Genomic DNA, 15,375 nt, shown 5'->3' on the forward strand with positions numbered 1-15,375 from the left:
AATAAGTAATCGGGAATTGGTTTTTCTCCGTATAATTTATAACCTTTACCTTAATGCTTTATGCATTTAACTGAGACCTAAAGAGATCTTATGCCTTTTCAGTTTTTGTCTTCAGCAATGTCACAGCCAAAGTGGAAATCAAGGTCTTTGGACTTTTCTTTATTCTACATCAGTGCTATTTAAACTTTGCTAAGATTCAGAGGAGGTTCTTAGAACTGGGACAGTTATAAGTTTCTCTTTTTTTATATAATTGGCTTCTGTGGACTTGGAAGCTGGAACAACTCTACTGTAAATTATACTGCATATGTGTATCTCCCTAGGTCTCTACTTTCTCATAGTGCTTTGTGTTAACTTGTATATGAGAGAATGCTTTTTAATTTTCCATTCTTTCCTACTAATAAGATCAAACCCTTTTACTTTAAAAAATTTTTGTTTTACTAAAGCTTTGTCTTTTTCATCTTGAACCAAAATTGCTTAAGAATTCACTTCTTTTAAGTATTAGCAGAGCCATTGTTCCTTTGTTGTCCCTCCCCTCACCCATCGAGCAGATGCAGGCAGGTGCCATATCTGAGTCTACATCAACCTGGCTAACATATTTCTCCCCACCCTGTTGATTCTCTGAAACCTTACCCCACCCAACTTGCAGGTCCACCCAGCCATTTCCAGTGGCTTTAACATGTCTCGTCTCATGCTGAAGACTTTCCTAAAATCTGTCAAAGGTTCACAAACCCCAAACAAGCAGCATCTGGCCTTGGCATGCCCCAAGCCTGGCACTATTGGCGGCTGGTCTCTGTTTGTAGCTTTTCCTATCCCAGGCACCTCCAAACCTAGCACAAGTGGCAGCCATCTGCAGAACACTTTGTAGCTCATACCAAATGGCAGCAGGCAGTGCACAGGCAGTGGCTGACATTTGCCTGCACCAGAGCCCCTCCTAAGAGGCCTCAAAACCAACACACCTGGTGGCCACCTTCAGACCACACCAGAGCACCATGCAACACCTCTACAAACGACACACCCAAAAGACGAACTCAGCAGGCACCAGAGCACTACTAAATTGAGTCCATCTCCACAGGGTCAGCCTCTGCACAACAGCTCCTCTACTATAGTTACAGGCAGTTCTTACAACTAGTGAGTCTGAGGGTCAACACTGATGTGCAAACAGCAACCAAGGCTCAACTACAACAGGAGGGCACACACAATCCACACAAGGGAGACACCTGGAGTACGCAGCTCAGGTGACCAGAGAGACTATTCCACTGGGCCCTGCAGGACACCTACTAAATAGAGCCACTCAACTAAGACTGGGAGACATAGAAGCTCTACCTAATACATAGAAACAAACACAGGGAGGTAGCCAAAATTTTGGGACACAAGAAACGTATCCCAAATAAAAGAGCAGAACAAAGGTCCAGAAAAAGAGCTAAACAAAATGGAGACAAGCAATCTACCAGACACAGCATTCAAAACACTGGTTATAAGGATGCTCAGTGATCTCAGGGAGAACTTCAACAAAGAGATAGGAAACAAACCAAAAAAATGCAGATAGAAAATATAAAGAACCAGTCAAAAAAAAAGAAGACAATAACTGATATGAAGAATACATTAGAAGGAATCAGCAGTAGATTAGGTTAAGCAGAAGATCAAGTCAGCGATTTGGAAGATAAGGTAGCAGAAAACACCCAATCAGAAAAGCAAAAAGAAAAAAGAATCTATAAAAATGAGGATAGTTTAAGGGGCTGCTGGGACATCAAGCGTAACAAAATTTGCATGAGAGGGGTACGAGAAGGAGAAGAGCAAGAGTGAGGAATTGAAAACCTGTTTGAAGAAATAATGATAGAAAACTTTCCTATCCTGGTGAAGGAAATAGACATACAAACCCAGAAAGCACAGAGAGTCCCAAACAAGATGAACTCAAAGAGACCTACACCATACATCATAATTAAAATGCCAAAGATTAAAGACAAAGAGAGACTCTTAAAAGCAGCAAGAGAAAAACAGTTACCTACAGGGGAGCTCCCATAAGACTCTCAGCTGTTTTCTCAACAGAAACTTTGCAGGCCAGAGGCTATTGGCATGAAATATTCAAAGTGATGAAAAGCAAGGGCCAACAACCAATAGTACTTTGTCTAGCAGAGCTATCATTTAGAAACAAAGGAGTGGTAAAGAGCGTCCAAAAAAGCTAAAGGAGTTCATCACCACCAAACCAGTATTACAAGAAATGTTAAAGGAACTTCTTTAAGGAGAAGAAGGGGGGCGGGAGGGAGAAGATAAAAAATGGAAGTAATAAGGTCAGAAGCATGGTGGCATGAGGGGTCCCCTTGACCTTTCCCCTTGAAGATACAAGTTAAACAGCTGTAATTCAACAAAGGATTCCCTGCACAACACACAAACACATCTGAGATATCCATACAATGAAACATATGAAGGTGGGTGAATTGGGGCAAATGGGAGGAGGCAAGGGAGAAGAGCAGAGACTGGTGCCAGAGACACAACCCAGAGCTCTGCGGGTCTTGGAAGAGGGAAGGATTCAGACTTCAGGTATACTCTCTGAGGCCCTGAGCATTCCTGCATGAGTGATCAGCATATAACACAGCTAAACCCAGCTCTTGGGGCAGAGGCAGAATAAAGAAGTGCGACAGCTGTGTGTTAGCGGCCGACATTGCCAGGCAAGGCAGAAAAACAAAGCTACGGAGCCTGGCCACCTCCCTTCACTCTCCCAGAATTCTCCCTGCACCATCTCAGAGCTAGCAGTGGACCTCAGAAGAAACAGTAGCAGTGAGGGTCAGGTTACAAACCAGAATATCTACAGCTCTGAGAACTGGAGAGACAGTTCCTGAGCGACAGTTGCACACTGTGGCTAATCCCAGTGAAAAGGTTGGAGATACAGAGGAGGCAGCTGAGGTCTGGCAGTCACCATTACTGGGAGGAGAGCAAAGCCAAAAACACCAACGACCTCTCCCAGCTCACCCTCCCCCACCCTTAGTAGCTGATCCCAGCTGGGGCACTTTAGACAGGTCAGGAAGTGCAACTCTGCATCTGGCTGCAGGAGCCTCATTGGGATTTCAGGGACTTACAACCCCATTGACAACCAAATTCTCCCACAGGGGTGGTGCTGAGACCAAGGTGACCTGTATTCCATGACCAGGGAATACAAGGGATCTCCCACTGCCCAGCACATACCTGAAAAGTCAGCTGGAGCATTCCAAGACAGAATAAAATACTTCAGCACCACCTACTGGAAAACCAAAGAAAGACCTCTTCTTAACAACCTGTTGCAGAATTCACTCTCATAGATGCTTTAGGCAGAGAAATAATCCATCAGATACCGTGAACAACCAAGATAACAAGGCACCTCAGAAATAAAATGAAAAATATCCAGAAAAGAAATTTAAGGACATAGAAATATGTGACTTAAATGGCAGAGAATGCAAGATAGCAGTTCTGGGGAAAAAAATGAGATGCAGGATAACTCAGACAGTTTAATGAACTCAGAAATAAAATCAACAAACAAAATGAATACTTTACCAGAGACTGAACTTTTAAAAAGAAGCAAATACAAATTCTGGAGGTGAAGAACTCAAAAAGAAAAAAGAAAAAAGATGAAGAATGAAATAGCAAGCTTAGACAATAGAGCTGACGTGGTGGAGGAAGGAAGGCATGATATTGAAGATATAAATCTGGAAATGACACAGATCGAAGAAGAGAGAGACTTGAGAGTTAAAAGAAATGAAAGAACTCTACATGAGCTATCTGACTCCGTCAGAAAGAGCAATATAAGAATAATGAGTATACCAGATGGGGAGGAGAGGGAGAGGGAACAGAGAGCCTATTCAAACAAACAGTGGACGAGAGCATCACAAACCTATGGAAAGAACTGGATCCTTGAATCCAAGAAACAAACAGAACATAATTATTTGAGTCTGAAAATGCCTTCTCCAAGGCACATTATATTGAAACTCAAAAATTAATGCCAAAAAAAAAATCACAAGGACGCTAGATAAAAGAAGACAGTAACCTGTAAAGGAAAGCCCATTAGATTATCAGATTTTTCAGCAGAAACTCTACAAGTTAGGAGGGAGTAGAATCAAATGTTCAAATTACTAAAAGACAGAAATTGCCAGCCAAGAATAATGTATCCAGCAAAGTTATCCTTTAAATATGGAGGAGTAATAAAATCCTTTCCAGCTATACAGAAGCTGAGGGAATTTTCCACCATGTGGCCTGCATTACAGGAAATACTGAAGAGGTTATTCTACCTGAAAGAAAAAGACAAAAACATACAAAACTATGAGTAAGATGACTAACAGACAGAAGCAGGAAATATTCAGAATAGAGCACTATACAATTAAATATAACATAAAGATTAAAGGAGGTAAAAACATAAAAAAAAGAGAAGGCAATTACTACTGTAACTTGCAAATGAACTCACAGCATAAATAGGAATAGTTTGTGATTAAAACATCAAAGGGGGGGGATAAAAGTCTGAATTTGCAAAGAGGAATGGAGATAAGGTGCATGCAGAAGAGAAGTCTGCTCTATATATGAAACTCTTTTACATAAGCTTAATGCTAAGTGAACACAAAAAATCCACAACTGAGAAATATAATATATATAAAAAAAGAAACAGATGAAAAAATCATAGAATACCACCAAACTAAAATAACACAGAAACACAGGGGCAAACAAACAATGCAGACACTGAGCTACTGGAAAACAAAAGATAAAATGGCTATCGAAAATTCTCATATATCAATAATCACCTTAAATGTAAGTGGTCTGAGTTCACCAATAAAAAGACACAAAGTAGCAGATTGGATCAAAAAATAAAACCCAATCATACTTGTATGCTGCTTTCAAGAGATGCATCACAGCTGCAAGAACAAATATAGACTCAAACTGAAAGGGTAGAAAAGGATATTCCAAACAAATGGCATGCTGAGAAAAGCAGGTGTATCCATATTTACGTCTGATGAAATAGACTTGAAGATCAAAAAGGTAACAAGAAACAAAGATGGACATTTCATAATAAAGGGGGCAATACATCATGAAGACATAACACTTACTTTGGTACCTCGGTTTTCGAACGTCTCTGTTGATGAACATTTCAGTTTACGAACGCTGTAAATTTTATTGGATCATTAGATAGTAAAATTCATGCCAAGTTTGCAGTTTCACGGGTTGATTTTAAAGATCTGGACTGGATTAACCCATTTTGCATTACTTTCTATGGGGAAATCGTGCCTCGGTTTTTGAACGTTTCAGAACTCGAACGGTCTTCCGGGACGGATTACGTTAGAAAACCGAGGTATCACTGTACCATATATTTGCTCCCAAACGGGACACCAAAATATATAAAGCAACTGCTAACTGAACTAAAGGGAAAAACGACAAAAACACACTGATAGTAAGGCGCCTAAGTAGCCCATTGACAGTTATGGGTAGATCATCCAAACAGAAAATCAATAAGGAAATATCAGCCTTAAATTGCACATTTGTTCAAATAGACATAATTCACATTTACAGAGCCTTTCATCCCAGAACACCAGACCATACATTCTTCTCTAGTGCACATGGAACATTCTCAAGGATAGACCATCTTGGGACACAAAACTAGCCTCATTATACCAAGCATATTCTCTGACCATAATGCTTTGAAATTGGACATCAAATACAAAAAGAAAGCAGGAAAAACCACAAATACATGGAGATTAAGCAACATGCTACTAAAAATAAATGGGTCAAAGAAGAAATAAAAGGAGAGATCAAAAGATACATAGAAATAGATGAGAATGAAAATAAAGCACATCAAAACTTTTGGAAAACAGCAAAAGCAGTAATAAGAGGGACATTTATATCATTATAGGCCTATCTCACAAAACAAGAAAAATCCCAAATAAACAACCTAATGTTACATCTTAAAGAACTGAAAAAAGAACAAACGAATCCCAAAGTCAGCAGAAGGAAGCAAATAATAAAAATTAGAGCAAAATTAAATAAAATAGAGAACAAAAAGATAATATAAAAAATTCATGCAAGAAAGAGCTGGTTCTTTGAAAAGAGTAATAAAATTGACAAGCCCCTGCTGGATTCAGTAAAGGAAAAAGGGAAAAGACACAAACAAAATCAGAAATAAAAGAGAATTTATGACAGATAACCACAGAAATACAAAAGAGCATACCAGAATGCTATGAAAGACTACATGAGTATGCTACCGAGTTCAATAACCTAGAAGAAAAGGACATATTCGTACAAATGTATAGCCTTGCTAGACTGAATCACAAAGAACTGGAAAATCTAAAACGAAGGCTGTAACAAGAAACTCAGAAAGACCCAGTAATTCCACTTCTGGGTGTTTATCCAAAGAAACCCAAAACACTACTTTGAAGGGACATTGCAGCATTGCTTACAATAAATAGCCAAGATACCGAGACAACTTGGGTGTCCATCAACAGATGAATGGATGAAGAAATGGTACATATGTACCACGGAATATTGCCCAGCAATAAAAAATATTAAATCTTGCCATCTGCAACAACATGGTTGGACATAGAGGGTATTGTGGCGACTGGTGTAAGTCAGACAGAGAAAGACAAATGTCGTATGATTTCACTTATATGTGGAATCTAGAAAACAGAATAAAGGAACAATCAACACAGAAAGAAGCTCACAGATAAAGAAAACATTTTGGTGGTAACCAGATGGGAGGGTTGGGAGGGCTGGGTGAAGGGAGTAGGGGATTAAGAGGTACAAATTGGTAGTTACAAAATAGTTATGGGAGTGTAAAGTATAGAATGGGGAATGTAGTCAGTGGTAATAGTATGGTGTCAGATGGGTACTGGATTTATGGGGTAATCACTTCGTAAGTTATATAAATGTCTAATCACTGTGCTGTGCACTTGCTCTAATACCGTATGTCACTTGTAATTGAAAAATAAAAAATATTTTAAAAAGCAAATTTACTTCTGTTAATCACTCCATAATGTTTTGTTCTCATTTGGAGGTAGTACATGAAGTCTCCTTTAACCCATAAATGGTATGGACCGGGGTAAGCCTGAATAGTTTTCTTTCCCTTACTTTCCCCTAACCTGTCATTTTAACTTAAGGGAATACTGTACTTGCAGGATCATAAGCTGGGACCTTTCTAAATGTATGAGATGGGAAATCATAATCTTTATTTCTAGATATGCTGTGACTGTTCTTCCAGTTCTTGGTAACAGGGTTTTTGTATGTGTGTTCCTTCTAAAACAGTGGTTCTCTATCTTTTTAGTCTCAAGACTTTTCTACTTTTAAAAATTAATATGGATTATATCTACTGGCATTTACTATATTAGAAATTAAAACTAAGAATTTAAAAATTTGAATTCATTTAAAAATAATACTCAACCCATCCCGTTAACATAAAAAATATATTTTAACTAAATAATCATTATTTTCCAAAACAAACAAAAAATAGAATGGTACTCTTAAATTTTTACAAATTTCTTTAATGCCTGGCTTAATTGAAGAGTACTAGCGTCCCATGTCTGTGTCTGTATTTATTCTGTCAAGATATCACATCCCATGTAGCCTCTGGAAAACTACTGTGCCCTCATGAGAGAATGAGAGTGAAAAAGGCAAAGAATGTCTTAGAATTAACATGAAAACAGTTTTGACCTCATGAACTCCCGGAAAGGGTTTCAGGAAACTACAGATGTCCCTGGATTATACTTTGATCTACTGTTCAAAAGGATTACAGGAAGGCTTTTAAAAGGTTGAATTTTAATATCTGTCTCAAATGGCATTAATCATATGCACTATCATTTTACTTGAAAGCATTAAAAAAAATTAACAGGAATTTGGTATGTTACAATGTATCTGGATAGAGACATTATTTCTCTAAAGTAACTAAATGATCAATTTTATAATAGTTTGCCTCTTCTATGTTTTTACTGTCCTATAGTTTAAAGTTAACTTTTTTACCTTAAATTAATTCTAAATGATTATGTTAAGTAGAGGTTAACGTATTTTAAAATATCCTGGATACTTTTTACATTCCTGATATAGAACATTAAATCAAAATTTGTATATAAACACAATTTGTATATTTGTGTATAAATGTGTATGTTTAAAATACTTTTTTTATTCTTGGTTAAACGAAAAACGCTGTATGTCTCCCCATTTTATAAAACAATTTATTTGAGGTATAATTTACAACCTATAAAATTCACTTTTAAAGTATACAATTCGTTGATTTTTAGATTCATCAAGTTGTACAACCAAGGATTACCAATTTGAAAATAGAAACTAATACTTAAAATATTAATATTTATTTATGTTTAGAACATGAATTTGATTTCGGATGCTCGTTCTGCAAGAATGTATCGAGATGAATTAGATGCACTTCGAGAAAAGGCAATCAGGGTTGATAAGCTTGAAAGTGAAGTCAGCAGATACAAAGAGAGGCTACATGATATTGAATTTTATAAGGCAAGAGTTGAGGTATGTTGCATTTTTTAAACTATTCACAACTTTTTTTTTCTTTAAAAGTGTTTTTCTAAATTCATTGAAAATACACTTAATAAATGTATGGAACTCTTGAAATGTTGAGCAAACTAAATACCTTCAGATGTTTATTTTATGACAGATCAGCATATTGCTTAGTATTTTAAAAAGGGATTTGGGGAAATTAAACATTTTCTCATGATGCTTATGTAAAGTATTTATTGATAGAGTCTTGGTTTATGATTTATGTGAGCCTTGGAATTTTACTCAAAAACCCCAAACTTTTCACTTTCAAGTTGTAGTTTAATTGGAGAGAAATCTTTAAATCTATTTCAACAAATTAAACCCTGGTTCTGTGGAAATGTGTGTGTTAAATATCTGCAAGACTGCTTATACTTAGTTCCTTACCCTTGTGTCTAAGGAATTTCTATGTACCCCAACAATTCCATGTAAAATTATAGTACTGTTACTTAATATTAAGTACTGAGTACTTTGTTTGCATAATAGCTTAAATTCTGGAGGGAAAAATGGAACCAAGAAAACAACTGTGTTTCTGTTACGCAGTAGCTTTAGTCTTGCATATAAACAATTTTTGTTTTAGAACTTTAAAAAATTAATATTAACATGTTTGTGGTAAATAAAGCCCTTTTGAAATGTTTATAGGAATTAAAAGAAGATAATCAAGTGTTATTAGAAACAAAAACCATGTTGGAAGACCAGTTAGAAGGAACTCGAGCTCGTTCTGATAAATTACATGAATTAGAAAAAGAGAATTTACAACTAAAGGCTAAATTGCATGATATGGAAATGGTAAGTATTGTAAAGTAGATCAAACATGGTCTCTAAGGAAGAATTCTAAGATTCATCTGATTCCCTGTAATGACAAAGGATGGCTATTGTCCTTGATGTTTTAACAAAGAAGAGATGGCTAAGTAAATTCTATGCTTCCAATTTTATATGAATACAGGAGTAGTAGAAGTTTCTGCTTTTGTTACAGAGGGGTATTATTCATTTTGTTTTGTATTTTTCAGAAAATTCTAATAAGTTATTGTGTAAACATCCCTTTAAGATACACAAAACTATTTAGCATTGGGTCAGAACTATTTGTTATATCACTATAACAACATATTGACAATGAATACAAGTTTTCAGTGTCCCCAAAGGTCATTTTTAAAGGATGTCAGTATAAGGACTGGTAGTAAAAATTATAATAACTGACTATTGCCTTCAAACTGAAAATTTAAGGAACTCAAGGAACTCAAGGAACTCAACTTTATTGTCGTATTATTCAGTTTCTGATAAATACTAGTTATAGTAATGCAATAATGCAATATTAGCTTGAAGTTGTACTGTTTCATAGCTTTCTTTTCTCTCCCTATTCCTTGCCAATAAAAAAGGAACGTGATATGGATAGAAAAAAGATTGAAGAATTAATGGAAGAAAATATGACTTTGGAAATGGCACAGAAACAAAGTATGGATGAATCATTACATCTTGGCTGGGAGCTGGAACAAATATCCAGAACTAGTGAACTTTCTGAAGGTATTCCCAATATTGTTTCATTTGAATGGATTGATGAATAAATGAAATTATATTTATACTTACATTTCTGGATATTTTATTGCAGTTCTTTTTTTCCACTAGCTGTAGATGTCTAAGAAGGGCAGCTGTGTCTCTAGATATGATTTCATGGAGTAATATGTTATTTCCACATTCCTGGGTCTGGTTATCTTCTCATGTCTTAACAACTCAACTTTTTTGAGTGAAATAACAGATTTGATCAGTTGTTTCTGTTATTGTCACAAGAAACTGGAATACCAGTTTATTCATTTATTTTGAGAAATATAGCCATTTGCTAAATAGAACAGAAAAGTCATATTAGCTGGTCATATTAGCATGTGTTTTTAATACAGGCAAATCTAAATAGGAAGTCAAAACTTAGTGGGAAGATTCTTAGGTAAATATATAGCAGGAATAAAGCAAGTTATGGATCTTCATGGCTACTTTCATCAATATATGTAATCTCTCTTGTAGGATTACACCTACCAACCAGTCCAGCTCAATTATACCCTGGAAATAATGAAAGACCCCAGATAAATTTTTAAATCTTGGCTCCTTTTTCTTAAGCTCCATTATTGACTTGTCCTCTATTGTAAAGCTGATCGTATACATACAGTACAGTTGTTTGGGTTGTGGCTTTGATTATGCTAATACTGATATTTTTATTGAAACTACACTCAGGTTACATTTATTTTAATTAGACTGGTTCCTCTGTTACCCAGCATTAGATTATTCTGCCTGTTTTCCTTCCTTCAGCATGTGTTTATTAAACACCTACCATGTGTAAAATATTATACCAGGCCCTGAGGTTATAGTGGTGTGGTAGACATAAAGTATGAGAGCTTATAGTCTGGTTCCTGCAGAATAATTATTTTTACAAATGATTCATGTTTATTACCGTTAGGCTTCTTCTAGTTTTACACTTGAGAACCTAATTCCAAATTCTAGGACCCCATGTAAATTCACTATATATAAATGATGATATTTAGCCGGTGAAGTTGCTGAAATGTGTTACTTAAAATATTTGTGGAACGTTTTTTTATTGTATTCCTGGTGAAATGAGTTATAAAGAAAGCAATTCAGACTTAAATGCTGTCTACTTCTAAAGTAGTTAAAATCACACTGTTAAAAGTTTCATCATCAGGGCAGCCAGATGGCTCGGTTGGTTAGAGCGTGAACTCTGAAAAACAGGGTTGCCGGTTCGATACCCACATGGGCCAGTGAGCTGCACCCTCCACACCTAGATTGAAGACAGCGAGCTGCTGTTGAGCTTCCAGAAGGGTGGCCGGATGGCTCAGTTGGTTAGAGCGTGAGCTCTCAACAACAATGTTGCTGGTTCAATTCCCACATGGGATGGTGGGCTGTACCCTCTGCAACTAAAGATTGAAAACGGTGACTGGACTTGGACCTGAGCTGCACCCTCCACAACTAGATTGAAGGACACGACTTGGAGCTGATGGGCCCTGGAGAAGCACACTGTCGCCCAATATATTCCCCAATTAAAAAGAAATTTTTTTAAAGTTTCATCATGTATTAAGGACAATAATAGTAATTACCTTGTAGGTTTGTTAGGAATGAATTTCTTAATACTTACGAAGCCCCTAGAACAGTGCCTGGTAAATAGTGAGCATTTGAATATTAAGAATAATAATAATTGTTATCATCATCATTATCATATCACAGTTTGGTAGTTTTTATTAGCTGGTGTCATAGATTTTATTCATTTTAATGTGTCAGTTTTTAAAATAATATAAGGGACTTTCTAGAAAGTTTGAAAAATGTGGAAAAATATAAAGGAGGAAATTAAGTCACTAATAATTTCTCAAATTAATTTTACATTTCAAAAAATTTGCTTCTAGAATTTTTCTACACCATTCATAGGTATTTTAGACTTTATCAGATCAATGTGTATATACAATTCAGGTTCCTTTTATCACATAAGATTACAATATAGGCATTCTTTCATGTTGATAAAAATGTGTTATAAGCATCCTTTTTAATTTTTCATAGTTTGACTTGAAGCTTCTTTGAAGCACAGTCATAGTGTTGAAAGTATTATTAAGGTATGTCATGTATTTAACCTAATCTTGTTAATTTGAAATATACGAGTATAAATCATGAATTAGAGTATAAAATACACGAGTATAAATCATGAATTTTACTAAAGAAAACTTGGACAACTAATGGAATTTTTAAAGTCAGTGACTAATATATCAGTTTTTAATAAAACATTAGTAACATGTTTACTAGAACAAAAACTGGAAATAAGAATTTTCTTTACTTAAAATTTGGGGGATATTTTACCATACCTAATTTTGTAAAAATTATATGCTTGTGGGATCTGGTGTGTGTGTGTATTTATTTGCTTTTCATGATAGTGAATTTTAAACATATACAAAAGTAGACAAGCCTAGAAATGCTCCCCTTCCACGCTTCTATTCGTTTCCCTTCCTGAAATCTAGGATTTCAAAATAAATTCTAGGCATCATATGTCATTTGTAAACCCTAGTATTTTTATATCATCAGAATATTCAGTGAGTTTGCTATAGGGTTTTAAAAACAATTATTTTTGGCTTACTGGAGAGCATCGTTTACAGAACTACCATGTTTTCCCGAAAATAAGACCCAGCCGGGCAATCAGCTCTAATGCATCGTTTGGACCAAAAATTAATATAAAACCCAGTCTTATGTTATGTTAGATAAGATCCGGTCTTATATTATAGTAAAATAAGACCTGGTCTTATATTAATTTTTGCTCCAAAAGACGCATTAGAGCTGATTGTCCGGCTGGGTCTTATTTTTCGAGGAAACATGGTAGAAACTGAGTATTCTTATATTTAAAAATGTAATGCTGTAACCTACTTAGAGAGATGGTTTCCCTTGACAAAATGGAGTTAGTGTTGCTCTTTACACTTAGTAGAGCAGGGATTCTTCATTTCGAGAAAGGCTTTTTCAGGGTGACCAGTGTATACTGGTCTTGTCTTTCTCAGAATCGGATTGGGATTGTCTTCCTTCAAACTGTCTTCCTTTAATTTTTGAAAGTGTGGCATAGGACATGCTTTATACTTCTTATTTGAGTCACACAGTGACTATGAGATACAGGGGCCAATAACTATATTTTGTACAAGTAACCAAGGCTCATTGAGGTTAAAGTAACTTGGTTATTGTCAAGTAGTTAATTTCTCATGGAACTAAAACTGGAATTCTAGTCTCTTCAGTCTAAATTTTGTACTTTTTTCCCCACTGGAATGCTATGGATACATTAAAAATTCAAGATTTATCTGTCTTTTATCTGTCTGGGTTTTTTTGTTTTTTTTCCATTGTGTCTATTTTGTATACCTTTATAAATTTTTTATATAGTTAAGGACCAAGTGATTTAGTGTATTTGCACTCAATATTTTAAATAGTAAAGAGTAAACCCAATTTTACCAATTTTATATTTTTCAATATTATAGCACCACAAAAATCCTTGGGCCATGAGGTGAATGAGTTGACATCAAGTAGGTTATTGAAGTTGGAGATGGAAAACCAGAGTTTGACAAAAACCGTAGAAGAGCTTCGGAGTACTATGGATTCTGCAGAAGGTAACACTTCCAAAATCCTGAAAATTGAAAAAGAAAATCAAAGACTAAGTAAAAAGGTAAATGAAAATTAATGTTTAATGTAATGTTAAAAAAATGTATATAAAATGAGGGAGGGTTATTTTATGAGGGGTCTAAATGTCTGTTACATTTCTTTGTACACCTAAAACGAATGCAAAAAGTATGTAAAAGTATAAATAGCACTGTAATAAAACATTTTCCAGTTTTTAATGTGCCCTCAATATTTTAACTTATGGAAATTTTCAAACATCCATAAGTGTGAAGTAAATGAACTCCCATATTCATTACTCATCTTCAACCATTATTAATTTACAGCCAGTCTTATTTCTACCCTTGCCTATTGTCCCCACAACTACTAGATGATTTTGAAGTGAATCCTAGAAAGGGTATCATTTCACCAACAAATACCTCAGTATTTATCTCTAAAAAGTAAGGAAATTTTTTTTAAAAAGGACAGTGACAAAAATCACACTTCAAAGTTGAATAATTTTTGTTCCCATTTCAATTTCTCCAATTCTTTTTTTTTACATTTTGTTCAGATTTGAATGCATATGAGATTAATACGTTCAATCAGTTGATGTGTCCCTTAAGTCTTTTTCAGTCTACAAGTTTATTCTTTTTTTCCTAGCAGTTTTTCTGTTGAAGAAACCAGGTTATTTGTCTAAAAGAGTTTTCCCAAAATCTAGATTTTGCTGATTTCATCTTTTTGTCACTTAGCAAGTTCTTTTGTCCCCTATATTGACTGTTTTATCTATAGGCTTAATCAGGTTCAAATTGAGTTTTTAGTAAGAATGTTCATAAAGAGTATTTATATTTCAATTAGGAGGCACGTGTCTAGTTGTCTTTTGTGTGTGTGTGTGTGTGTGATATTAGTTGTCATTGAAAATCATTTGCTTGGATCCCTTAATTAATCAGATTGCAAAATCTGATATTCTAATTATATCACCCCTTCTTAATTTGGTAGAGTTCCACAGGAAAAACTTCCTTTAAAAACTACTGGTTTAAAGAAAACAAACACCATTCGTTATTCTGAGGAACAGCTCTTTGGGAAAAGCAGGATAAATGTTTGATTTTGTCCCTTTACCATTTTCCTAATAATGAATTCGTTCTCTCATATCCTCCTGAGATAATTGAGTGACTTTGTTGTTTGTCTTACTGTCATTATGAACTCATAGATTTAAAAATATTTGAAGTGTTTTCATCCTCTGCATTTCTTTTTCTTTTTTTTAAGTTGGGAATATTGGGGAACAGTGTGTTACTCTAGGGCCCATCAGTTCCAAGTCGTCCTTCAGTCTAGTTGTGGAGGGTGCAACTCAGCTCCAAGTCCAATCACCATTTTCAATCTTTAGTTGCAGGGGGCACAGCCCACCATCCCATGCGGCAACCCTGTTGTTGAGAGCCCATGCTCTAACCAACTGAGCCATCCGGCTGCCCCTCCAGTGGCTCAGCGGTAGCTCGTTGTCTTCAGTCTAGTTGTGGAGGGCGCAGCTCACTGGCCCATGTTAGAATCGAACCGACAACTCTGTTGTTCAGAGCTCACGCTCTAACCAACTGAGCTGTCCGGCCCCCCTGCATTTATTTTTCTTACTGTCCCAATGAAGCTGCTTTCTGAATCCTTATGACACAACCTTACCACTCCTTGAAAGCTTCCTTGCTTTCTGCCATGACAGGATGTTCCAGGCTCCTAGCCATGTCTAGTTTTTCCTTCGATAGGGTCTAGGTATCTATTAAT

General features: G+C 35.7%; 1 protein-coding gene across 5 annotated transcripts in view; it reads left to right on the plus strand.

Annotated features, from left to right (window-relative positions):
• Window positions 1-15,375, plus strand: part of CCDC88A (coiled-coil and HOOK domain protein 88A) — a 117,227-nt gene that overhangs the window by 57,596 nt on the left and 44,256 nt on the right. For all 5 annotated transcript variants that reach the window (XM_088796160.1, XM_074331998.2, XM_088796161.1 and 2 more), the window contains exons 10-13: window positions 8,320-8,478; window positions 9,145-9,291; window positions 9,879-10,023; window positions 13,497-13,681. In XM_088796160.1, coding sequence (XP_088652286.1) covers window positions 8,320-8,478; window positions 9,145-9,291; window positions 9,879-10,023; window positions 13,497-13,681 — 636 coding nt within the window. The remainder of the gene's footprint in view (window positions 1-8,319; window positions 8,479-9,144; window positions 9,292-9,878; window positions 10,024-13,496; window positions 13,682-15,375) is intronic.

Source organism: Rhinolophus sinicus, chromosome 2, assembly GCF_057876585.1.
Source record: "Rhinolophus sinicus isolate RSI-liver-muscle chromosome 2, RSI-T2T, whole genome shotgun sequence".
In the NCBI taxonomy this organism is placed as follows: Eukaryota; Metazoa; Chordata; class Mammalia; order Chiroptera; family Rhinolophidae; genus Rhinolophus; species Rhinolophus sinicus.